This window comes from Pristiophorus japonicus, chromosome 3 (assembly GCF_044704955.1).
Source record: "Pristiophorus japonicus isolate sPriJap1 chromosome 3, sPriJap1.hap1, whole genome shotgun sequence".
Taxonomy (NCBI): Eukaryota; Metazoa; Chordata; class Chondrichthyes; family Pristiophoridae; genus Pristiophorus; species Pristiophorus japonicus.
The window spans coordinates 304,339,296-304,366,034 of NC_091979.1; the positions used below are offsets into that span (position 1 = coordinate 304,339,296).

The following is a 26,739-nucleotide window of genomic DNA, read 5'->3' on the forward strand; positions in this document are numbered from 1 at the left end:
GCACCTGTAAAAAATGTGTAATGTTCGAGTGTGATATCTGGCGTGTGATGTTGGTATGAGGCCTAGAGCGCGAGGCCTGGAGCATGGGGCGCGAGGCCATACCCTTTTTAGTACAAAACATAGATAAATATAGAATAGACAGATAGATAGACAGATAGATATTAATGGGTGCTTGGGAACAGGTCTTAAGGCTGTAAGTTAAATATGACATTATAAGCTATAAGAATGAAGCTTGGACAGTTTACAAATAGCTGACCATGCCCGAGGTTAGGTTACAGCCGTCAACTTGTGGCTGGTATTTATGTATTATTTCTATAACATATACTGTGAATGCAATTTTACATTACAACACTGAAGTGTTTTTGTCACAGTGCCAGGATTTGAGAGTTTTTCACAATGTCAATGTAATGCAAAATGGCACTCATCATGTTATGTGATTACTACATTAGAAAGGAATCCAGCAGGCTATAGGAAAATTCCATTGACAATATAGGATATAAATAAAATATATATACACATATAATATATGTTAGTGTAGCATATTAAACCTATTTATTATTCACTGAAAATTAAACAGACTTTGAAGCATGTACAATAATAATTGATGTTAATAATCCTATCGATGGTTCCTTGCATAGTGTGGTCATAAACACATTATCTGAACAAATGAGTCAGGCCCATTGTGTATTTTTCCACTCGGTCTGCCCAGAATGGGCAGCTAGTCAATGCGTTTTTTTTTTATTTTTAACTTGCCATTCAGTTCTCTATAGAACAAAAATCAAAGTGGAAAAGAAGCCGGTTTGAATTTATAGTTACGCTGACTGATAGCAATCTGCAAAGAAACTAATTAAAGTAATTTGATAACCTAATGGCAGCTGGAGAGAGAATTCCAGAGCTCGAAAGTTCAAGGTTAATATTTCTAAATAAAGGAAACACAGCCAATATTGCCAACTGCATTTCGTCAGTTTTACTCATTTCTGGCAACAGTCCAACAGAATGTGATTTTTCAGCAGAAATACCTGCTCTACATCAACAATCCAGCTCTTCTAAAGACTGATACCATGTTTACTTTGGTCGTATAAAAGCTGTAGAATGTTGTAATCTCCAAATTGGATCTGACCGTCTGACCAAAGCAGAATGCGTGCCCATCCCATCTTCCCAGTTCTTAGGCAATGGTTAATAATCCAGGCAATTCTTAAACGACGAGGCCTCTTCTCTTTTGAACAATGAATCTTTTTAGGCCAGTCCAAGACTCCGGTTATTTTGCGTCAGGTGTCCGGGTTGTAAAGCACAAGAGCTAGTTCACAGTGGTAATCTTTTTTTTTTTTAAAAAGCATTTTTTCCTTCACCGCCATCTAATGCAACCCTCCGCGACATCTGTGTTCCTCCAACTCTGACTTCTTGTACATCCCCCACTTCCTTTGCATCACCATTGCTGGCCGTGCCTTCAGCTGCCTGGGCCCTAAGCTCTGGAATTCCCACCCCAAACCTCTCCGCCTCTCTCCCTCTCTCTTCTCCTTTAAGGTGCTCCAAAGCTTTTGGTCATCTGTCCTAATATCTTCTTCCTTGGCTCGGTGTCAATTTATGTTTGATTATGCTCCTGCGAAGCTCTTTGGGACATTTTACTACATTAAAAGACACTATATAAATACAAGTAAATGTTAAAAAAAAATTAACAAATGTAAATGCAAAATTTTGTAACGTGTTGTACACGTCTAAAGTTTCTGAGTGCTATAAGCATCGGGTGTTGGAAACATTCACCACCTCATGCTGTCCCTTTGACATGCCAAAATGATTTCGGGACTTAATTGTAATCTGTTTTTGCAAATTGATTTCTGCACACGAAAGAGAAAGAGAAATGTTAATCATTAAAGAAACAATTCTGATGATCTAAATATGCAGTTTTAACAAATGAACGTACAATTTTTCTGTTTTGCATATTCCAAGTTTTCCAAAATATCTGTGATAGTCTTTTTTTGCACCCCCATGTGTAAGATGATCAGAGCTGCAACATCCAGTCGGAGTTGCAGAAGGCAACTACTGGGCTTAGTGCAATGTCATTGTTGGCCACTCGGTGAACTAGGAAGGGTTTTTTGTATCCTTTACGCTGGATTTATGGGGTCAAGTTTCGGGCCGCGCCAAGAACGGCGCAGCCCCGCCCTGGACGCCCGTTTTTCGTGCCTAATAGCACGACAGAAAATTACCTCTTAATTCTCTGGCTCCTTGCTGGTCCCTGGGAGTTCAGCAGCAGGGGGCAGAGCCACAGAGTCACGCCGATTCTGCAAGTGGAGGGCGGCGGGGCTAAGTTAAGTGAGGCAACGTCGTGCCGGCAGCCCTGCGCGTGCGCGTTGGAGTGCGCGCGCACGCGCAGTAGCCCAGAAACATTGGCACTCGGCCATTTTTAAAGAAATTTAAAGAAAAGTGCTGATTTGTCTCGTGGACCTCTGGAAAGGCTTGGGATTGTATTTTGGTGGTTTTTGTGCCTGAAGGAGTGCTTTTAGCAGCACTGTTAAATAAATCACCCGTTGAAATCAGTGAGTGCTGCTTTTCACTGCTAAACTTCCAGAACAGGTGCAGCATAGGCCGATGCAAATTAAGGACTGTGTGTTTTGAAAAATCAAAGTGTCAATTCAATACAGCAATGGAACAACGTCCACCAAGAACAAAGAATTTCTTGCATGAGGAAGGGGAGATATTAATCAACGTCATTGAGCAGAGATGGCAGGAGCTAGATACCAGCAACAGAGGTCGCATAAAAGTGCCACCTAAAGAAATGAAGAAACGCTGGAACCAAGTTGCAGAAGATTACTGCGCAGTGGTGCATACCAGGAGATCTGGAAGTCAGTGTAAAAAGAAATGGCACGACCTTAGTCAAGCAGTTAGTGTAAGTAATATTTTCAATTTTTAATGTAATCGTAATTGTAACGTGACTATCTGTATGTCCCACCCTGCAGAAAGATGCACTCTGTAAAAAGTTATATTTTACTCTTTGCAGAAGAAATTGGCCCACAACAAAAGGGAAACAACTCGAAAAAGGAGGAGGCGTGCCAAATCTGCATCCACTGACACCCTTGGAATGAGTCGTACCTGGAGAAAAGCAATCGGTACAGCACAAGCTGGGCCCGCACGCGAGGGAGGGGGCAAGTCCTGAAAATGCATCGTGGCCCTTCAAATCAACCTGCTGCCTGGTCTGCTATGTGTGAGCGTACTCATGGCACCCATCCTGCCCCCCTCCCTTGCTGTTAAACATTTGACTGTTCTGATATATTTTGCAGAACATGATGATGATGATGCCGCTGCTGCTGCCAACCCTGAGGATCCTGAAGATACAGAACAAGACTGGATGATGGCGGCGATGACTGAAATGTCTACAGAGGAGAGCTTCCAAATTAATGTTTATGAGCCCCCATTAAGGGGCATCAAAGTTTCAACCCCTTGCATAGGTTCTGGTTCCACCTTCCATGGTTTTGATTCCGACGTTGCAGGTCCCAGTGATATAATGGAGCAGTTTACACCCACCATCCCAGCCCATGGCTCGCACTCGAGTGCTGTCGTCTGGAACACCGAGCGCCCCAGCCCGCACCTCTCTCTCTAGTACTGCCGTCTGGAACACAGAGCGTCCCACCGTCCCAGCCCGCGCCTCCCAGTGTAGTGGTGCCATGAGGCAGACCCAGGCAGAGGAGAAGGAGATTGGAGACACGCTCTCCTGGGATGCAGCGTGCAACATGTGCGGCTCAGGTTGTGGCATTGGGTATGGAGACCAATGAGCTTACCCGATCACTCATCGGTAGCGTCAGTGCAGTGGGTGAAGAGTTGACGGTCCTGACGGGAGAAATAGCAGTAATGACACGGGAACTTAGGGAGGGAATGTCCGAGGGAGTGCAATCGACGGCACAGGCCTTCATGGAGGTAGCTGCTGCAATAAGGGCACACAGCCCGGCCAATCAAATGACACCCCCATGAAGAAGTGAACATTCACTGAGATATGGATGAGACATGGTTGCAGCCTTTCTTTGCTGCTTTTGTTCTTGTTCTTGATGTAGCTGTAGTAGCGTTTTTCAAATTGAAATTGTTTTGTAACTTTACAACTTATAAGTGATCTTAGGGTTTTTAAGTGATCCTATAGTGTAAATGCTCTCTCATTTTGTATCTTATTTAATTTTGCATCTAAAAAGTGATCCTGAAGTTTAAGTGATCGTGAGAGTGTAAGATTTTTCAGTTTGAAATTGTTTTCTAACTTTTGTAACTTTACAAGTTTATAAGTGATCTTCAAGAGTCATATTAAAAAGTAAAGTTCGATACAACAAATATTTTATTACAGTGACGTTAACTTTTCAATAAAATATTTTTTCATTAAAACTGAATCATGTTCCATTAACACAACACAACGTAGGAACAACTGCAAAGAATAAACATGTCCATGCGCAACAGTGGTCGCAGAGCCCTCAGGCAACAGTAATTGAAGCGTTTACGGATGAGCTGCTGGCGCAATGCTCGAGCAATCGTTAAAGGAGCACGATGGACGGTCCTCCTCCGACCTCGTGCTCCGGCATCAGTCATTTGTATGCTTTCTTGATCGTCGTCATCATCCACATCCTGCTCTTCCGTAATACTATCATCATGCACTGGAGCCTCACGTTGGTCTTCTGGTTCCACTACCAGCTCCTGCTGCCTCATGATGGCTAAGTTATGCAGCATGCAGCACACAACAGTGAACTGACCGACAATCTGAGGAGAGTACAGCAAGTGGCCTCCAGAATGGTCCAGGCATCGGAAACGCTGTTTCAAGATGCCAATGGTCCTCTCAATGATGCTGCGCGTCGCAATGTACGCCATGTTGTATTGACGGTCAGCTTCTGTCCATGTCACGCGTAGCGGACGTCATGAGCCAGGTGGTCTGGCCGTACCCTTTGTCTCCCAGCAGCCAGCTCTGCCCTTCTGGCTGCTGCTCAAACATGTCAGATATAACGCTGTGGCGTAGGATGAACGCATCATGGGTGCTGCCAGGGTATCTCGCATCGGCTGACATGATGTGCTGCTTGTCGTCACACACATTGATGAAATGGAAACCTTTTCTATTCCTGTACTGCTCTGAATCCTCCACTGGTGCTCGCAAGGCTATGTGGGTACAAACCAATGCAGCCCTGTACCTTTGGGAAGCCAGAAAGCCTGAAGAAGCCCACAGCCCTCTCATGGATCGCTGTGCGGTCATTGGGAACTTGATGAAGTCATTCCTCCGCGCATACAGTGCAGCCGTGACCTGGTAAACGCAGGCGTGTATTGCACGTTGAGAGATGGCGCACACATCTCCAGTTGTAGTCTGAAACGATCCCGAGGCATAGAAGGCAAGTGCAGCTGTTACCCTCACTTCAACAGTCGAGGCAGTTGGTGTTCTGCTTCTGGGCTGCAAATCTGCTCTCAGCATATCACAGATCTCAGCGACAACTTCTCTGTGGAAACGCAGCCTTTTGACACAATCAGCCTCGCTCGTGTCCAGGTACGAGCGCCTGGTTCGATATTGCCGATGTGGGTAAGACCTCCTGCCCATCAGCCTACGGGCTATGACGGTCCTGGTGCGGTGAGCTCCAATCAATTCTCTCTTATGCAGTGAATTGATGGAGAACCATTGCATAATCCGTGGTGTTGACAATGCAGCACCCATTCTGCAAATTTAAGTTTCAAACTGGCTATCTGGCTGCCTCGCCCTGTCCCTGGCCGAATGGCCTCAGCTTCCCTCGCAGCTCGAAGGCTGCTTGCTTGCTGTGTCTTCGGCTGCCATTGAGTCACTGACGCCGCCCGTCTCCTACATGGAAGGCCTGCCTGAAGCACCGCAGCTCGAAGGCTGCTGCTTCACACAGGTAGGAATATTCAATATTTTTTCTTTGCTTTGTTTATAATCTTTTAGTCAGGATGGCTCTTTATTTGTATAAGTAAGACTGTTGAATGCTTGTCCCTTCGACCCCCCCCCCATTCCCTACCCCTGATTTGTAAAGTGTAAGCAAGATTTTTCTGAGCATACAAAAATCTACACTTACTCCATTCTAAGTTAGTTTGGAGTAAGTTTTCACTGCCTAAACTTTCAAAACAGGCATAAGTGACCAGACACGCCCCCTTTTGAAATAAAATCAGTTCCAAAATGAAACTGTTCTAACTGACAAGAACTGGAGCAAACTAAAGGCCGAGAATTGCAATTTCTAAGATACTCCATCCTAAACCAGTTGCTCCAAAAAAAATAGGAGCAACTCAGGCCGAAACTTGACCCCATTATTACAGGTCCAAAATCCGGAGTTCCAGAATCCAGAATGTTCCAGAATCCGGACACCGGGCCGATCCGCGGCGGGGTCGTCCGGAAACCGAAAAATGTTCCGATATCCGGACTTCCCCCGCCTCGGCGAACCGACCTCACCCCGGCCCGACCTCGCTCCGGCACCCCTCCCTCCCCTTTACCTCGGCTGCCCGACTCCACCTACCTCGGGCCAGACAAGGAACTCCTCCACGTCGGGGGGGCCCCGCACGAACAACTCGGCGATGGCGAGGCCCCACCCGGCAACGTGAACAGCTCATCGATGAGCACCCCCCTCTCTTCTCCCCCCCCCCCCCACCGCTCCCCACGCCCCACTCCCCCCCACCACCACCGCTCCTCGTCGCCCCCCCGGCAACGCGAACAGCTCATCGATGAGCACCCCCCCTCTCTTCTCCCCCCCCCCCCCCCCCACTGCTCCCCACGCCACCGCTCCTCGCCCCCCCCCGGCAACGCGAACAGCTCATCGATGAGCACCCCCCCTCTCTTCTCCCCCCCCCCCCACTGCTCCCCACGCCACCGCTCCTCGCCCCCCCCCCGGCAACGCGAACAGCTCATCGATGAGCACCCCCCCTCTCTTCTCCCCCCCCCCCCCCACTGCTCCCCACGCCACCGCTCCTCGCCCCCCCCCGGCAACGCGAACAGCTCATCGATGAGCACCCCCCCTCTCTTCTTCCCCCCCCCCCCCCACGCCCCACTCCCCCCCACCACCACCGCTCCTCGCCCCCCCCCCCAGCAACGCGAACAGCTCATCGATGAGCACCCCCCCTCTCTTCTCCCCCTCCCCCCCCACCGCTCCTCGCCCCCCCCCCCGGCAACGCGAACAGCTCATCGATGAGCACCCCCCCTCTCTCCCCTCCCCCCACCCCCACCCCTCCCCGCGCGGCCCCCCTCCCTCACTCGACATTTCAAAATCCGGAAATACCCGAAACTGGGCTCGGGTGTTTCCGGATTCGTGATGTCAGAAAGACGTTCCAAAATCCGGCAAAACACAAAATCCGGAACGGCCTCTGTCCCGAGGGTTCCGGATTCAGGACGCTGCACCTGTACAAGTTTAGTGTTTAGTGTGACGTGCACTCGGTTTCACACTGATGCTAAACTTGTGTAGTGTAAACTGGGTGTGAACTGACTGAAGCGAGTCGCATTCCACTTTGCTGCAGTGTCAGGTTATGCTGGATTCAGGCTGCATTTACAGTATATAGAACTTAGCATACCAATGATACAGTTGCAGCATAAATGGTGAAATTATTCAGCAAAATAATTCCGGCTAGCTTTTGCCGCCTTTGGTCAATGTTTTGTTCAAGGTTCATTCACGAAACATTTTGTACCAGAAAAGAATTCAGCCTTTTGTTTTAAGATCAACTGTTTGATTCCAATAATGCATACAACCTGAAAATGATTTTTATTTGCTCCTGATTTCAGGCCATTTCCCAAACAGCACAGCCTGACAATACAAGCAACCTCTTGTTTTCCAACCAAGCCAAACTCAATTTCTGGAGAATTCTATATGACAATCTATCAAGAAAAAAAACGATATTTCTTTTCAATTCCTTCACAGTTTAGTAATGTAAAAATGTAAACAGTCCTTGGATCTCAACATATTTTGGTTATCTTTAAAGTCTACGCAGTCCGCAGTTTAGAATGCCAAACTTTTACAATGTCCTCTGTTTTAACCACATTGCTGAGTTCAGATTATCTTACAACGCGAGAGAAGGTACTTACCAAACTCATCGCAGACGCTCTCGTTTTCAATCAAAGTTGGATGGTCAAAAGTGTTGCGGCAGTAAAGGATCCGGGTACTCTCGTTTAGTATCGCAATGCCACCCAACGCCATCACAAACTGGTCGACCAGCCAGGAGGACGACCGGTTCTGAATCCTCTTCAGCATGGAGCGATAGCGGCAGTACTGTGGGTAACTGAGGACAATGATTTTGGTGTCGTCGACGTCATCGCCATCTTCATCATCATCGGCGCCTGCGGAGAAACACGAGTGTTACACGTGCTGGCGGAGAATATTAATTGCACGGAATGGAACGTGGACCTGGCCTGTTGCCACGGACAATATGTGCCAGCTGCCTTAGCCTCGCATCCCTGTTTAATTCCTTTTCCATTTCAAATCACTGGGAAACAGGGTATCATCAGTAATATTAAATATTTGTTCCCATAATCTTCCTGATGTAGCAAGGGAAATATCACAATCCATTTATGACACGATGTAAGAAATAGGCTTGAAGGCTCATTAATATGAAACACTGAAACACAAGATTTTTGAGCGATAAGGGAGTAAAGGGTTATGGGGAACAGGCAGGGAAGTGGAGCTCAGTCCACAATCAGATCAGCCATGATCTTATTGAATGGCAGAGCAGGCTCGAGGGGCCAAATGGCCTACTCCCGCTCCTATTTCTTATGTTCTTAACCAGTTAAAAATTTACACATGAATATAATAATAAGCCACATGGTGAAGCTGCTGGGAAGGTGGAAGCTCACCCATTGTCTGTTTAAATATTTATTTGAAAGGATGTTCAGGCAAAAATACACATACATACCCTGTATAATTAATGCATAACAAACTTGTGTTTCAAAACAGGATTTTAAAAGTGCTTTGCTTTATACTGCGAGCTTGTGGCAAACTAGACAGGAAATAGCACAATAACGGCTATTGAGCTCATTATCCTGCACTAACTCAGGCTACAGATACCACACCTAGGTTAATGACATATGTGCAACAATTTATCTAGATTACAAAATATAATGGGCTGAACAGTACCTTGTATAGTTACTAGATTCACAGGCTTGCTGGATGTTCTAAATCCCTTAAGCACACTGACTAAGCATTAATATTGCTGTTCTATAATTCGAGGGACCATGGTTTCTTGCAAAAGCATCCTGGAAGGAAAAAAAAAAAAAATCGCTAGAGATTGAGCCTGGGAGAAGCCAACGTTTAAGGATTCTGCTCTAATTTTGGCCGCAAGATGTAATTTAGGACCTCCTCCTGTTTTGCTGGGTAAAGGCACATATGGTTTGAAGTTGTACAGACCAAGTCAAACTGCCGAGCCCTGGTCTATGATAAGTTAGATCATGTCAGCTGCGACACATTGGAGCACTGCAATTCAAAGTCCCCGAGATACAGAGTGGAAAAATTGATCGAATCGCACTCCTCTTTGATTCCTTGTGATACATGTTGATGCTTTGCGAGAGTCTGTGGCTGTTGGGTAAAGTAGGGATAGAATTCGACAAGACCAGTTACTTTTGCACAATGAATATTTGTTCTTTGGTTGTGGGTAACACTGGCAATTGCCAATCCTTAGTTGCCCAGAGGCTGGAGCGGAGCTGACTTCTTCGAACTCCAGAGGGCATTAAGCGTCAAAAGCATGTAGTGTGGACTAGATTGTCATTTAGGCCAGACTGAGGATAGTGGGTAGGTAGATCCCCTCCCTGAAGGGCACCAATAAACCAGTTGGTGTTTTGAACCCTTCAAATTGAACCTGTTGAGTTTTTTTGAAAACTTATTTTATAAAAGCCATCACATTCTTTAAAGCCACACTAGGTCAATTTCATGAAGACATCCAAGTGTTGAATGTAGCTGGAGAGCTGCCAATGATCAGTTGATCTGCTACTTAATCTTTCAGATAATATGACGTCTCATAGAATCGTATAGCATAGAAGGAGGCCATTCGACCCATTATGCCTGAGCCGGCTTAAACAAAAAAAGACTTGCATTTCTATAGTGCCTTTCACGATCTCAGGTCTTCCCAAAGTGCTTCACAGCTAATAACATACTTTTGAAGTTGTAACGTAGGATACAGCAAGAAAAGAGAACTAGTACACAGGTACAATTTATGCTTTCAAGAGGGAGCTGGACAGGTTCTTGTCTGGGGCAGAGATCGCATCATAAAAAAGGCAGGTCAGTGTTCTCTCCTGGGCTGGTTTTGATCACCTGAGAGTCTTGGAGAGAAATTCTTCCAGAATATTTTTCTCCGTACTGGCCCTGTTTTTTCTCTCTCCCATGAGATTACATGGCTGCGAAGGGAAGGGGGCGGTGAGGAGGGAAGGAGGAAGTGTTTAGCCAGGAGGCTTCAGCCATCGTGATTGTGGAGCAGGCCTGATGGACCAGAGTGCCTTTTTTTGCCTGTCAATTTTGTATGTTCATCAAGACTGGTAGTTGACTTGTCTATTAACTGGGCCTAGTATAAGGAAGTATCTCGTTCTGTTCATCAGCACAAAGTGGATTTTTCTTGGAAAATTTGATCCTGATTTTGACAATTTTCCCCTCAATCAGCCAACGTTACTTTCAGCTTTCGTGAGGTTTTGATGGGCAGTGTATGTAATTCCATTCTGCCGTCTAGTGCAGTTCGTTCATTTATCTGTTCCACATACAGTTGAACTGAAAAGTCACGTGGTGGATGCATTTGGTATTTACCAGGACAAAGACAAACATTTTGTTCCTGCAGCACAGATTTAATTTCAACCCCACCCTGAATTAAGAACTTAAGAAAATAAGAAATAGGAACAGGAGTAGGCCATATGGCCCCTCGAGCCTGCTCTGCCATTCAATACGATCATGGCTGATCCGATCATGGATTCAGTTCCACTTCCCTGCCCACTCCCCATAACCCCTTATCGTTTAAGAAACTGTCTATTTCTGTCTTAAATTTATTCAATGTCCCAGCTTCCACAGCTCGTTGAGGCAGCAAATTCCACCGATTTACAACCCTCAGAGAAGAAATTTCTCCTCATCTCTGTTTTAAATGGGCGGCCCCTTATTCTAAGATCATGCCCTCTAGTTCTAGTCTCCCCCATCAGTGGAAACATCCTCTCTGCATCCACCTTGTCAAGCCCCCTCATAATCTTGTACGTTTCGATAAGATCACCTCTCATTCTTCTGAATTCCAATGAGTAGAGGCCCAACCTACTCAACCTTTCCTCATATGTCAATCCCCTCATCCCCAGAATCAACCTTGTGAACCTTCTCTGAACTGCTTCCAAAGTATACCCTTTCGTAAATATGGAAACCAAAACTGCATGCAGTATTCCAGGTGTGGCCTCACCAATACCTTGTATAGCTGTAGCAAGACTTACCTGCTTTTATACTCCATCTCCTTTGCAATAAAGGCCAAGATACCATTGGTCTTCCTGATCATTTGCTGTACCTGCATACTATCCTTTTGTGTTTCATGCCCAAGTACCCCCAGGTCCCGCTGTACTGCAGCACTTTGCAATCTTTCTCCATTTAAATAATTATTTGCTCTTTGATTTTTTTCTGCCAAAGTGCATGACCTCACACTTCCCAACATTTTACTCCATCTGCCAAATTTTTGCCCACTCACTTAGCCTGTCTATGTCCTTTTGCAGATTTTTTTTGTCCTCCTCCCACATTGCTTTTCCTCCCATCTTTGTATCGTCAGCAAACTTGGCTACGTTACACTCAGTCCCTTCTTCCAAGTCGTTAACCTGTGGAATTCCCTGCCGCAGAGAGTTGTTGATGCCAGTTCACTGGATATATTCAAGAGGGAGTTAGATATGGCTCTTACGGTTAAGGGGATCAAGGGGTATGGAGGGAAAGCAGGAAAGGGGTACTGAAGGAATGATGAGCCATGATCTTATTGAATGGCGGTGCAGGCTCGAAGGTCCGAATGGCCTACTCCTGCACCTATTTTCTATGTTTCTATGTTAATATAGATTGTAAATAGTTGGGGTCCCAGCACTAATTCCTGCGGCACCCCACTGGTTGCCAACCCGAGAATGAACCATTTATCCAGACTCTCTGTTCGTTAGCCAATCCTCTATCCATGCTAATATATTACCCCGAACCCCATGAACTTTTATCTTGTGCAGTAACCTTGTCAAATGCCTTCTGGAAGTCCAAATATACCACATCCACTGGTTCCCCTTTATCCACCCTGTTTGTTACATCCTCAAAGATGTAAACCGATATATCCCTTTCTTTAAATGGATAGCTGTGAAGCATACAGTACTTTGTACTTCTGAAGGCAACTCCTTAAATAAACGTTGTTTTTTTTCCAGTGTGCAATTGCTACTTTCTTACAATACCAAGAAAACATCCCAAATGAGTTAGGCCCACACAGCATGCTTGCGGAGGTTCGTGGAATTGGCTCCGCATTCAAAGAGCTCAGAAATTAATTTGAACAATTAGACACAAATTACGACATATACCCCGATGACTCAAACATGCTTCCTTCGTAAATAAGCACAGCTGGGTCAAAGAGGACACAAATGTGGCTTCTGCTGGTAGGGCAGGGATGGGGGGGGCGGGGGGGGGGGGTCCAGGACAAGGGGAGCACAACCTTAACATTAGAGCTGGGCCATTCAGGGGTGATGTCAGGAAGCACTTCTTCACACAATGGCTTGAGGACATCTGGAATTCTCGTCCCCCAAAAAGCTATTGAGGCTGGGGGTCAATTAAAACTTTCAAGGCTGATTATTAGGTAAAAGTACTGAGGGATATGGAGTAAAGGCGATAAATGGAGCTGAGGTACAGATTAGCCATGATATAATTGAATGAGGGAACAGGCTAGAGGGGCTGAATGGCCTCCTACTGTTCCTTATGTTCCTAAATGTAAAACGCTCAAGTCAAATTGTATTATTCCCAGCCTTGCGAGAATCAGTGTGTTTTTTTTTGAAGGATCATTTGAACAAGAACCGAGTCCAGATAACAATCAGGAAGGGACTGTTTCTACCGAGTTCAAGTGCATCTCGACTTTAGAGGAGCGTCACAGGGTTGCAATTGCTTCTTTGTCTCTTTTGCTCCGGAGCGACAGTGTAAGTGCAGCCTGGATCGGGAGTCGGGGCCCGAACTGACACCGGAGTGAGACTCAAAAGAAATGAAAGAAGGAGTGGCCACCTGGCCCCACGAGCCTGCTCCGCCATTTAATAAGATCATGGCTGCTCTGACCTTGGGCTCAGCTCCACTTACCTGCCCGTTCCCCCATAACCCTATACTTTCTTATCATTCAAAAATCTGTCTATCTCTGCCTTAAATATATTCAATGACCCAGCCTCCACAGCTCTCTGGGGCAGAGAATTCCAAAGATTTACAACCCTCAGAGAAGAAATTCCTCCCCATCTGAGTTTTAAATGGACGACCCCTTATTCTGAAACTATGTCCCCTAGTTCTAGATGCCCCCACGAGTGGAAACATCCTCTCTGCATCTACCTTGTTGAGCCCCCTCAGTATCTGATATGCATTGCAGGCCTTTCTCTATTTGGTGAGCAGGTACCAACAAGTGAAATGCAACTGTGACAGGAGGTTCTTAACCGGGTTGCATTGATACGACAGCGGAGAATTTCAACAAAGCCTACTCAGGCGGGAAACTGACAGGATGGGGCCAGCCGTCCGTTTTACACCCTGCCCCATTTTACCGTCCAATCCCATCATGTCAGTTTCCCACGGGCGCTGATTAAGGTTAGAATGACCCACGGCTATATAACGAACAGAACTTGGCATTCCCCCAGATGGACAGTGATGCTCCAATTACTGCCCATTCGTTGCCTTGAGAGTAGAGCACTTTTGATAACCTTGAATAAAAATGTGTTGAATAAAATGGACTGAGTATCATATCGTTGCATTTGTACAATACAGTCAGTCAACATGCAGAGGACAAAAGAACTGGCAAAATTGATCTTTTAGTTCCTCCACTAGTAACAATGAACTATTTGAAGATTAAGTAGCAACGTTATGATCATGGCGATATTTGTGCAAAACTGGAACAAATTAATTTCTACTACTGCTTAATGATTCCCACCATTCCAATCCGCCATATTTAGATACAGCATTACAACCGCAACTAGCATTTTAATAGCACCTTTAATGTAGTAAAAGGTCTCAAGGTGCTTTATAGGAGCATTATCAAACAAAGATTGACACCGAGCCAAAGAAGCAGGTTTTAGGACAGATGACCAATGATCATCATCGTCATTAGTTCAATTAACATTTCTGACTATGGACTGGATTGGCTGACAGAGAGCAGAGTGGGAGGTTTTTACAGGTGCAACAGTGTATAACTCGTGCTGCCATATAAAACTTTAATATAGTTATTGAAGTAAAATGAGGGCTTTAAATCATTTTTTGGGCAAACTCAATCATAATCTAATACATTGGAAGGATGCCAGTTCTAAAACCTTGCGTCTGTTAGCTGAACTGCCTAATTTTCAGCAATCTACGGTGTTTTGATATTTTCTAAGGGGACATTTACACTACAAATTATCAGTCAAGCCAGCTTTCGTTTCATGTCGACATTAAACTTGCTGTGAGAGTGTGGAGCCGGGGCCCAACCTGGTCCTGGGGTGAGCCACAGTAATAATCTCAGGCGCAGGGAGTCTTGTCATCATCATCATAGCAGTCCCTCGGAATCGAGGAAGACTTGCTTCTATTCTTAAAATGAGTCCTTAGGTGGCTGAACAGTCCAATACGAGAACCGCAGTCCCTGTCACAGGTGGAACAGATAGTCGTTGAGGGAAAGGGAGGGTGGGACTGGGAGTTTTGCAAAGAGAAGAACGAACTTGCATTTATATCGCATCTTTCATAACCTCATGTCGTCCCAAAGCACTTGAAGTACTTTTGAAGTGTAGTCACTGTTGTAATGCAGGAAATGCAGCAGCCTATTTGTGCACAGCAAGCTCCCACAAACTGCAATGACATAAACGACCAGATAATCTGCATTATTTGTTGAGGGTTGAATGTTGGATAGGACACCGGGGATAACTTTTTTGCTCTTCTTGGGAATGGTGCCATGGGATCTTTTACCTCCACCCGAGAGCACAGACAGTAACATCTCATTGGAAAGACGGCACCTCCGACAGTGCAGCACTCCCTCAGTTCTGCCCTGGAATGTCAGCCTAGATCTTGTGCTCAAGTCTCTGGAGTGGGACTTGAATCCACAACCTTCCGCCTCAGAGGCGAGAGTGCAACCCACTGAACCAAGGCCGACACCTTGTATCATTCAAGTTTGAAATCACACCGCGTGTGAATTCAGGGTGGAGTCAAACCCGCTTTGCAAAGTGATCCCTGGAATCTCCTGGGAACTGTTTGAAATTAATTTAAATATTTAGTGACCCGTAATTCCCCTTGCCCCGCGCTCTCGACATTTGAATTTGTTGAAAGGCAGTGTGCGCGTCTGGATATGGTTTAACTGAAACCCAAACTGCAGCCAGCGGATTCTGCACTGTAAAATGCTTCCGAAAAGCACACCGACAGAAACTGCTGCTGATCACATCATCAGGTGTCAATATAATGAACCAGATAAGACAGCTAATTCGAGGTATGATGCTTCTTACTGCAGTTGTACAAGGCCTTGATGAGGCCACACCTTGAATATTGTGTTGAGTTTTGGTCTCCTAATCTGAGGAAGGACATTCTTGCTATTGAGGGAGTGCAGCGAAGGTTCACCAGACTGATTCCCGGGATGGCAGGACTGATATATGAGGAGAGACTGGATCGACTAGGCTTATATTCACTGGAATTTAGAAGAATGAGAGGGGGTCTCATAGAAGCATATAAAATTCTGACGGGATTGGACAGGTTAGATGCAGGAAGAATGTTCCCGATGTTGGGGAAGTCCAGAACCAGGGGTCACAGTCTAAGGATAAGGGGTAAGCCATTTAGGACTGAGATGAGGAGAAACTTCTTCACCCAGAGAGTGGTGAACCTGTGGAATTCTCTACCACAGAAAGTTGTTGAGACCAGTTCATTAGATATATTCAAAAGAGAGTTAGATGTGGCCCTTACAGTTAAAGGGATCAAGGGGCATGGAGAGAAAGCAGGAATGGGATACTGAAGTTGAATGATCAGCCATGATCATATTGAATGGTGGTGCAGGCTCGAAGGGCCGAATGGCCTACTTCTGCACCGATTTTCTATGTTTCTATATAAGAAACAGTTTTGCTTCCTTGACCAAGCCTATCTCCTCATAAATGCACCACAAATTCCAAAATATTTTGTGCAAATCAGACTTTGCTAAAGATTATGGGCTAGAAATTCAATGCATTTGCTTCCCCCATTAGCGCCCCCGGGGCACAAATGAGTTACCGACCGGGCGCGGTGCTATTACAACTCCCGCCATATTGGGCAGGTGTTTAGCGGCGGCGCTACAGCTTTGTGCGCCGATCTCCTGTGCCCGGAAATCAATGACGTCAACGCCGCGCACCGTCCAATCAGTGCCCCAGCCCCGAAACTCACTTTCACCCCCAGCAGCAGCAGCGGCGCTGGGTGAAAACACCGGCAGCTGCAGGAGGCGCGGGCGGGTCAGCCTGCTGGCCGCGACCGGAACAAAAATGAAAGGCGAGGTGGTCAGTGGAAAATGTTTTTAAAAATGAACTTACCTTGCTGTTTCGCGGTGCTGCGGAGTTTTCTTCGCGGGATCCTGGTCGCGATCGCTCAAGCCCGACACTCTGCTGGTCTGATCGAGCAGCACCCCGCTCCGTGGTTGTCCAGGTAGGTCGGTCCCGTTTTAATTTGCAGAGTCAGCAGCCTGGGTCCTTCCCTTTAAGGGAGGAAAGGGCCCCTGGGACGCGGCAGTGCTGCATGGCCCAGTGTGCAGCGCTGTTGAGGCATCCGCTCTTTTAGCGCCCCAAGAAGGACGTGGTGCACCTGATTTAGCTCCACTTCCTTCCGGGAGTGGTAACCCGAATCTTTGGAGAGGGGTGAAACTTCTGTGTCAGGCGCCAAGTCTCGCACCTCCCAATTGTTGTCGCCCCCAAATGGGGTGATTATGTCCTCTAAAGTACCCATCAGCCTCAATTATCCAATTGCAGTCAATTTAAGACTGGCAGCAAGTAATAAAATTAAATGGATTGGCCATTAAAACGACGGCAATCAAAAGATTTACGCTCACCTGCATGATTTATCTGCCTGCGCACTTCTACGGCAAAAATTCCAAAATCAGCAAGAGGCTGAAATTGGTCTTTAGACAGCAGCGCTTTACACACACCCGATAACAGGGCGATAGTGGATCGGTAGCTCTCCACACCCATTGTGCGCTAAAGACAGAGAGCAATTTCACCTGCACTGTATCTATCCGCACAAAAACGCAAATTCAATTAAAACCAGAAGCGTTAAACGGGTGATTCGCTTCCACAGAAATCAGGAACAAATTAGGAGTGTCACCACTTACCTGTTCACTCAAAATTGCATTCCCATCAGCAGTAAATACCTTGTGTACTTTACGACTTATTCAAGGGTTAACTCCGGCAGGCACAATAGCACGATTCCATCATCAACCCTGTGTGCTCATAAAACTTTTTTTTTTTTTTAAAAAGTTGATTAAAATAAATAGAATTTGTTTTTGGCAGATGGCCACTCCATGAATGTTTGAACTGCAGCAGATTCTGCATGTTCACTGACAACACCCTCTGCCAAAACAAAATCCTCCTGACCTCACGAGCAGCTCCTCAATAGCTCTAGAAACAATTGCTCGTAGTACGAGCGGACAAGCAATGTGCTCGCTTAAAATTCCCCTTCGCGCTGTTTCAATGCTAGACCGTCTATTCCGCCCCGTTTTGAATCAGCAGATGGAAGAATATCCTAATGCGGCAAACACTAGTTTCGAGGTTAATAAGTGCAATAAAGGATGTGACGGAGCAATCCCAGTGACAATAACCTCATCTCAAGCTACGGGTGACAATAACCAGCCAGGATTTGCTCATGTGCTGTCGCTTCACGAGAACCTGTCGAAGAGATTTTTTTTTTATAATCACGCCCATTGTTCCCCGTAACATCTATTGGTCTGGTGTGGCCATAAGTAGAACATGTCTATCAGATATAGAATTCAATAGCTCAGTGAAAAGATTGAACCATGTCCCCCTTCTCATCCCCATCTGTTCAAAACTCTGTTATTTTGTTCTTGGGATGTTGGCCACATTTATCCCTAGTTGCCTATTCATTTTTGTCCTTTCCATTCCTACAGAAGACTGGGAGCTACTGAGCTCAACTAAAATACAGGCCTCGGTCTTGCAATATCGTGGTGTAGCACCTACCATTATGCTGCGTTCTTCATGAGGGAACCCTACTGCTTGCAGCCCCCTTGCATCCCCATCATTCTGCAGGCAGCGAAGTTATTTGGTCCTTTGCTCGGCTGGGATCCGCTTATCTTCACACTAAGCTCTCCCACTCCTATCCCCTTTAAATGTCCATTTTGTTACATATGTAAACCTGTAAATACCTTGTTTAACCACCAGAGGGCTCATCCCCTGGAGTCCCAAGGGATCCCACAATCCCTTGGGAGCACCTGTACATAAAGAGGCCTCACAGGCTGGAGAGGCACTCTGGAGACCTGTAATTAAGGACTACGGTCACACATTACTTTGAGCGTACAGTATCTGGTCAGATTCTTTTTTCAAGACATAACACATTCTCCTTAGATCATTTGCAACCATCGTAAGATTACCCTAGGCGTTCATTCACTCCCCGCCCTGCCCAACCCCCACCACGATGTTTGATATTGCAATTTATTTCAGCAATTCCCTAGTTGCCATTTCCTCAATATGGGACCAGAGGTCCAAATTTGCATCAGAAACATTGATCCAGCTCCTCGTCACTCCTGAGTCATGGATCAGCATGTTCACCTGAAATTTATATGTTCATTTATACTTGGAAGTGCAGTAGAAATTTACCTATTTAGCTAACAGTTAGAAATGCAACTCATTTTCCACTGTGTTAGTGTCAAGTCAAACAAAAATATTAGCCGACATGTGTGGAATAAATCAATGGGCAGTAAACTGACATGTACTACTGTAAATGTTAACTGCTGAATTAATTATATAGTAAGTTACATATAAAATGATACAGCACAGAAGCAGCCATTCAGGCCATTGTGCCTGTGCCAGCTCTTTGGTAGAGCTACCCAATTAGTCCCACTCCCTGTTCTTTCCCCATTAGAATCATTATAGAATCATAGAAGTTTACAGCACTGAAGGCGGCCATTTTGCCCATCATGTCCATGCCGGCCAACAAAAGGCTATCCAGCCTAATCCCACTTTCCAGCTCTAAGTCCATAACCCTGCAAGTTTGGCACTTCAAGTGTGCCCATCCAAGTACTTTTTAAATGTGGTGAGGGTTTCTGCCTCTACCACCCTTTCAGGCAGTGAGTTCCAGACCCCCACAACCCTCTGCATGAAGAAATTTCCCTTCAAATCCCTTCTAAACCAATTACTTTAAATTTATGCCCCTGGTTGTTGACCTGTCTGCCAAGGGAAGTAGACCCTTTCTATCCACTATATCGAGGCCCCTCATAACTTTATACACCTCAATGAGGTCTCCCCTCAGCCTCTCCTGTTCCAAGGAAAACAAATCCAGCCTATCCAATCTATCCTCATAGCTAAGATTCTCCAGTCCCGGCAACATCCTCGTAAATCTCCTCTGGACCCTTACATCTTTCCTGTAAAGTGGTGACCAAAACTGCACGCAGTACTCCAGCCCTTCAAATGTTTCCAAGTGCTTTTTGAAAGTTACAATTGAACCTGCTTCCATCACCTTTCCATGCAACACATTCCAGATCATAACTTGCTGCGTTCAAACATTTTTCCTTATCTGCCCTCTGGTTCTTTTGCCAATTATCTCAAATCTGGGTCCCCTGGTTACCGACTCTCCTGCCAATTGAAAGTGTCTCTCCCTATTTACTCTATCAAAACCCCTCTATTAAATCTCCCATTTCTATTAGTAAATATTTAAAAGCAATCTAGCAGATCTAGATTCAAAAGCAAAATACTACAGATGCTGGAGATCTTTTCTCATAAGCATGTGAAAAACAGAGTGGCTGTTTACATTCTCTGTTGGTCTTTTAGGGATGTTAAATATAACTGGACTTTGAATAAAATGTATTTTTTTTAGTCCAATAAACAATCAGTTTATTAAGTGTTAAAATGCCCCCCTGCTCAAAGAAAAATGTCTTAATACCAGCATATTGGGAGCTAGTTCACAACGTAATCTAAATGCAATGAGAAGACAAAATGGAAGTGAAAACGTCTTCATTTGAATTTGCGGAAACACCGCCGCCTCGAAATCACAAACCAATCTGATTTGGTCATATACCACCGTTCCTTCATCGTCGCTGGGTTAATATATCCCAAGATTCCCTCCCTATCATCATCATAGGAGTACAAGTTGAACCTCCCTTATCCGGGACTCCCTTATCCAGAACCACCTCTCGTCCGGCACCATTCCCGGCCACCGGGTGGCGCATGCGCAGAACTCCGACACGAACAAATTGAAGTCCTTCTTCGCTGCTGACTCCCGCAATCGCTGGCTTGACCCCGCGATCCACTGTCCGCACCCCCACCCCCCTCCCGATCTCTTTGCCGACTCCCAGCCCCAAGCCAGCCAGCCCCAATATCCCCTTGCTCATCCTGTACCATCCAATTTAACGTGACCTCGCCTCGTCCGGCAGGTCCTGAGGGTGCCGGATAAGAGAGATTCAACCTATAATTTCACCACATGGACTGCAGTGGTTCAAGGAGAAGGCCCATCACCAGATTCTCAGGGGAACTAGAGTTCGGCAATAAATATTACCTTGCCAACGACACCCACATCCAGAGAACAAATATATTTTTAAAAACTGTTTTGCGCAGACGGATTTATGGCTAATGGTTGAGATACAGAAGTATGGGAGTCAGTTAAAATCAAGTTTCTTGGGAAATAAAATTTGTTTTCATATTACGAAACAATGCAAATTGATAAGACCCCAGCACATCTAATTTCATAATGAAGATAAAGTATGATAAAATAGGGTAATTCATCAAGTTCAGTTAAACTCCCTTGGCATACTGCCACTGTAGCTTTGGCAGGAGTCTACTGGAAGGTCCAGAACCTACCTCACTGCCAACCATGGGTTGTGGAGCTCACCAAACCGCAGAAGCTGTTTAACATAATTAAAGGACCCCTTTCAAAGAGCTGGGGGGGGGGGAGAGGGAAAAGAGTATCTGGAAGGGGGTGGAGAGGGCAGACCAGCAGTCCTCCTGCCACCCTCCACCCAATCAGGCTTGGCAAGCTTCAGCTGAAATTTACAGCCTCTTTATTCAGTGTCCACCTATGAGGGAACCACCATCCCGATCCTGGGAAAGCGGTTAGAGTCCGCAGTGGAGGTCGCAGTCCAGGCAGGTCCATCTCGGCACTCCTGGATTTTACTGAAGTAACACTTCCGAGCGGGTCTGGTGAGGCGAAGGAACTTGAATAATCGAGATGACACTTCAATAACCTCAGAAGGACAGTCAAGACACATCCCCCATGCTCAGCAAGATCATGTTCCAAACCAGTCTCACTTAGCAGCTACCAAGGTGACAAGTCAATGGACACTGATAGAATAAGCAACAGATCCACAAGTCAGTTTGATGGATGGCTTCTAGCATATCGCTATAAAATAAACTTAGTAAATTTGGCGAAAGCCTACTAAATCATTTCTAGGTTATTATGTGCCAATTCAGTGTTTTCAGTTGTAAGGATTAGTCCAACATGCATACTTACAAAAAGTCTTATGGATGGAAATCACTTATTAATGATAATCCATCAAAATATTTTTTAATTACTTACAACTGACAGATGGAGTAACATGGGCCACAAAATTGTTCTGTTTTCAAAACAACTGTTGCCACAAAACTTACAAAAATATTTGAAGGCAATATAAATCAGCTGGCTAATTCGCTCCAGTTTTTTTCGCTCTAGAAGCTGTACAAAAACAACCCAAGGCCTAATTACAATCTGCATAAGTGAGCAGCACTACTGAAGAGCCTGTTACATTTTGGAAAAAGTCAAAGCAAGTGGAAGAGTCACAACAAGAGATTGGGAGATCATAATAACTTTTAAAAATATAGAAAGTCCTGAGGCTTTAAAGGTGTCCTGTTCCAAAATGTACGGTATAATTAAGATTTTAATTTCCGATAGCATGTCCCCACCTATATCTTTACAAATTGCACTCATATTATTGTCTCATATTAATATCCGAGTGAGCAAGACATGCATATATGCAAGTTGTTATTTTAAAGCATTTCTTTCTACTTTATATACATGTCTAAATAAATACAACTTTAAAATAAATTATGTAGTTGCAAAATGTACTTTTAACATTAAGTTAATTAAGAATCCCTGTGAACTATAAATTTAATAACATCTAAATCTTTATTTTTTGCTACCGCCACTGTCCGTCACAGATACCACTCTAGATTATTAAATAGTCACGTGTCGTGCCTGCAGATGCAGGTGTTGGGGATTCTGGCACTGCTCATAATAATGTCAGCAAAAGCAACTATAGCATACAAGAATATTAACCAACTGAGCATTGGACACCACTTCAGGGGCCTCAAGTTCTCGGTGGTCTTTCAATGGCCTGATTCCTTGAATGGACGCATCTCACAAGCCCTTGGCCAAGCTGCTAGATGGTTCTGCACACCTATCTCAGACTGAAGGTGACCCTTTTACAAAAGCAAAATACTGTGGATGCTGGAATCTGGAATAAAAACAGAAAATGCTGGAAATCTCAGTGGGTCAGGCAGCTTGTGTGAAGAGGGAGCAGAGTTAACGCTTCGGGTCCGTGACCCTTCGTCAGAACTGGAAAGTGTTCGGAAAGAACAGATTCTTAACAAGCACTGAAAGGGGGAGGGGAAGAAAGAACAAAAGGGAAGGTCTGTGATAGGGTGGAAGGTAGGAGAGATTAGAGAGACAGAAGGGATGATGGGCTGAATTCAAATGATAATGCCAGGTGTTAGAAAAACGTTAGTCAAGATCGGGTGCGAATGGCGGGATAATGACCAACTGCCATTGGAGACCCTTGCTCTGCGCAAGCAAACCATCAGTGGAACAAATCAAAGGGCGCCGTGTACCTTTAATCATGGTGCAAAGCATCAGATAGTGATGGAACAGGGTAAACACAGTGAGACGGCACGGCCACAGTGCATCAACCTAATAGTTACTACTGGTGATATTAGAAGACAAATGCTGAACGCACTCATGGCCTTCCTCTGTCCACTAAATAAGATTATATTCAAGGACCTTGTGCCACATTCAGTTCTCATTGATGTTTAGCACAGCAGATATAACTGCTACGTTCTATCTTCCAAGATAGAAACCTGTAACTACTGTAAATCTATAGTGTGTTATTTCTACTGTTCAATTATCCATTTACTGTTTAATAAGTCTGTTTGCTCATTTATAGTCTAAGTCATGGTTAAACAGAGTGGTTATTCAACCACTTTGATATAAGCAGTAAACTGAAATACAAGGAAGGGGGTTTATCTGCTCAATCCCTGGGGCATGCTACAAATTGCCTACATTTTGGGTGGGAAAAAGGCACACCTCGGATCATAGGGCGCAAGGGCTCACTCACAGGTTGCAGTCTGAGACACCAAACCTGTGAAAAATATCAAGTAGATATGTAATAACCTCCAGCCCTTTCAAATTCTCTTCTATTTATTTATTTATTTATGTGAAAGGAAAACATGAACAGAGATCCTGGGATGATGGTTCTGAACAGCTTTACACTGCATCAAAACTGTGCAACTCATGCGACAGACAATGGCGCTCGTTGATAACTTCTCCGTTAACTTGAAGATTATGGGAACCGGATGGTCGTGGATGCAGGAAATGAAATGAAACTTGGGCAGAAAAGCAGTGTGTGGCAGCAGGGAAGGCGACAACATTCGAGCTGCAGTGAGTTCCGGTGCACCAATACTGCCCCTCAGTCTATGTAGGAACTTCGAGACATGCTGTGCCAGTTAAAAGGCAGAAGGAAAAATCTTTTATAATTCTCTGCCACGGCATGCCATCACACGCTATTTACATATTTGGCAGACATTTCTCAACAATTACAGTTGCTGCTCACCTTCACTATATTTTCCAAGGGCTCACATCTCATAACGTAGCCAAACTAATATTGCCCGGAGTAACCAGATTTTTTACATGATTGCTGATCAGAGTCACTTCATTTAACTGGTCAGAACCCAGTTGCAGGCCTGAAGCCTTTAAGCTGGTTATTCCTGGGGTTAGCCTTGCCTTTGCACGCCAGTGCAGGAAAATTGTGTTTGGCAGGGATATGTGATATGTAGCACCAACATTTCAAGGCTTCTATGTTAAAATCAACTTGCTGTTTGATTAAAGCTGTTTCCCTCCACCACGTTGCGACGCTATCGTCGCCTTCTGTTTTTGAAACACTGGAGGTCGGGTTGCCAAACCTCCCGTATTGCCCAGGAGTCTCCCGAAATGAGCAATTAGTCTCCTGGGCGCTGCTGCCGGCAAACCAGGAGAATACTTTGTTGTATGAGCACCCGCACACCACCTTGAGTGGCTACACTTGTATTCAATCAGCTGCTGGCCCCGCCATTATCAGCTACTGGGGGGGGGGGGGGCCAACCTTTATACAGTAAAAGCAACATTGGGAAACCACAGTGATTAAGTACGATCAGTTGCTAAAAGAAAACTTCACAATGGCTATGACATTTTAATTAGTAACATTAAGGGCTAGAAACTGCCCAGCCTTGCGGCCGTTTTTTCAGCGATATTTCACCTTTTTTGACATTAAAAGGTGCTCTACCTAAATTGGCCAAAGTTGTGCGCCGGCGGTTTTGAAATACCGCTGAAAAGCGGACCACCGGCATGCAACGGCAAAAAACGCAATTTTTTTTTTGTTTGTTTGTTTTCCCCCCTCCCAGGGCCTGTCTTTTCAGTGGTAATCGGCCTCGGACTAAAGTTAGCGAGGACCGCGAATCCTTGTGCAATGCTGATTTTTACTGTCGGGCGCATTTTTTTTGGCCAATTTTATCCCTTTAAAAAAATAGCGGTATTTGGAACGGTATTTTTGCGCAAAAATGCCGAAAAAATACGGCTATTGCCAAAAGTTCAATTTCTAGCCCCTAAGATTTCTAAATGTCCAACTCTCCCATTATCTGCCGGGTGGCTCCCACATTGGGTTTGCCAATGCATGGGGGCACAAGCTGAGACTGTGGGGAGGAATTTGTCTTAAATGGCAATGTGAAACGGGCAGTAGGGAATCAGCAGCCCTTTTATCCTCTGGTCGATATTCTTTTCCATTGATACTGAAGTCAATGCAAACCGATTTGCTGCTGCCCGTTTCGCCAAAGACTGATTTCAACTCCCCGCCTACCCCGGGTGTCTCCCCTGAGGGGCGCCCATCAAACCGGGTCACTGTTGTGTGCCCCCTGGTGGCCGGCTGAAATGCACTGACCGATCCCTGACCTTAACTGCCTCTCCAGCGCTGGCCTGCCGCTTGCTAAGATTTATACAAGGAGAAAGTTGCACCCTCATTCAAAGAGAGACTTTCTGCCAATTGGGGCCAATTGCACATTTCTAACATTAAAAAAAATCGTCCTGCGGTCACGTGCGAGAATACAACACAGCCTTTTAACAGCAGACTGCGAGTGCAGATCTTCATTCCGCAGTCTCATTGAGTTTAAAAAAAAAAAAGAATTGACATCTCAGCTCGCACGTAACAGCACAGAGTCTTTGCACTGAAGATTGGCCGTCCATGCTCTGCAGGGCATTTATTTGAAAAACATACCCCCGATAAATCCCGCCGTCGATAGACTCGGCTCCGACTGCTGCGCGTGGCCACTCCTCCGAATCTGGCCACTGTGTTGTGTCTTCAGATGCAGCGTGGGAAGGCAGATAAGGAAAGTGGGAAACTCACACAAAAAAAATGGGTTATTCTTCCAACCTCGCAGACGGGAGTAGACACAGCCCAGTCCGACACCGTTGTGTTTGCCACTCTTCTCTCTTGATTTACACGGTGTAGCGTTCAAAGAAAAATAAACCATTGTAAGCAGCATATTCAAAAGAAATACCACAGCAGGCAGCTTATCAGAAAAGCAGGGACATGACTGCAAAACAACTGATTAGAAAAGATAAAAACAAATAAAAAAATTTTGATGCCTATTTCATTTGTACCATGAGTCATATTAATAAACCACACTGTTGTTTCAGTCACAGAAACAGGACAGACAATAAAACTATTCATTTCCTAAAAGGTCACCCTGGGAGAAGCACATATTGTTTCACAGCCTATCAGTGAAACTATTATTCAGCACAAGAAATAAAATATTAGAACAAATACTTTGAAAAGTACTGTGGGGTTCATTAGGGATACCAGAAGAAACAAAACAATTTGTAGAAGGAAATCTGAAGACAATTAATCACTCGCTTGTTTTACTTAATTTTCCAATCTGTTTACACTTTTCCAACTACAAATGCATTTTTTATGGCCCAGCTCACAATTTACATCATACAGCCTCAGATTGCTGGCACTGCGCCAAGTTGCAGTCATGAGGAAACTAACACATGAACAGATTCAGTGTTTCATAATGGATAAAGGAACATGTAAATTTTCAGTATGTCAGCAAATACAAAATCAGGGCACACAGACTGCATACAAAACAACCTGAACATTTAAAACAAGCCTGCTCCCCTCACATGGGTTGAAGGGAAA

General features: G+C 45.1%; 1 protein-coding gene across 3 annotated transcripts in view; it reads right to left on the reverse strand.

Annotated features, from left to right (window-relative positions):
* arid5b (AT-rich interaction domain 5B) overlaps positions 1 to 26,739 on the reverse strand; it is a 155,670-nt gene that overhangs the window by 106,176 nt on the left and 22,755 nt on the right. Inside the window, exons 1-2 of one of the 3 annotated variants that reach the window (XM_070876854.1) lie at positions 24,124 to 24,142; positions 8,024 to 8,275 (exon numbers count right to left, since the gene is read on the reverse strand). The exons of 1 other annotated variant lie outside the window; for it this stretch is intronic. In XM_070876854.1, the coding sequence (XP_070732955.1) occupies positions 8,024 to 8,189 (166 nt within the window). In that variant the 5' untranslated portion in view covers positions 8,190 to 8,275; positions 24,124 to 24,142. Of the gene's footprint in view, positions 1 to 8,023; positions 8,276 to 24,123; positions 24,143 to 26,739 lie in introns of those variants that run through there. One more of the 3 variants, XM_070876852.1, reaches the window with a different exon arrangement.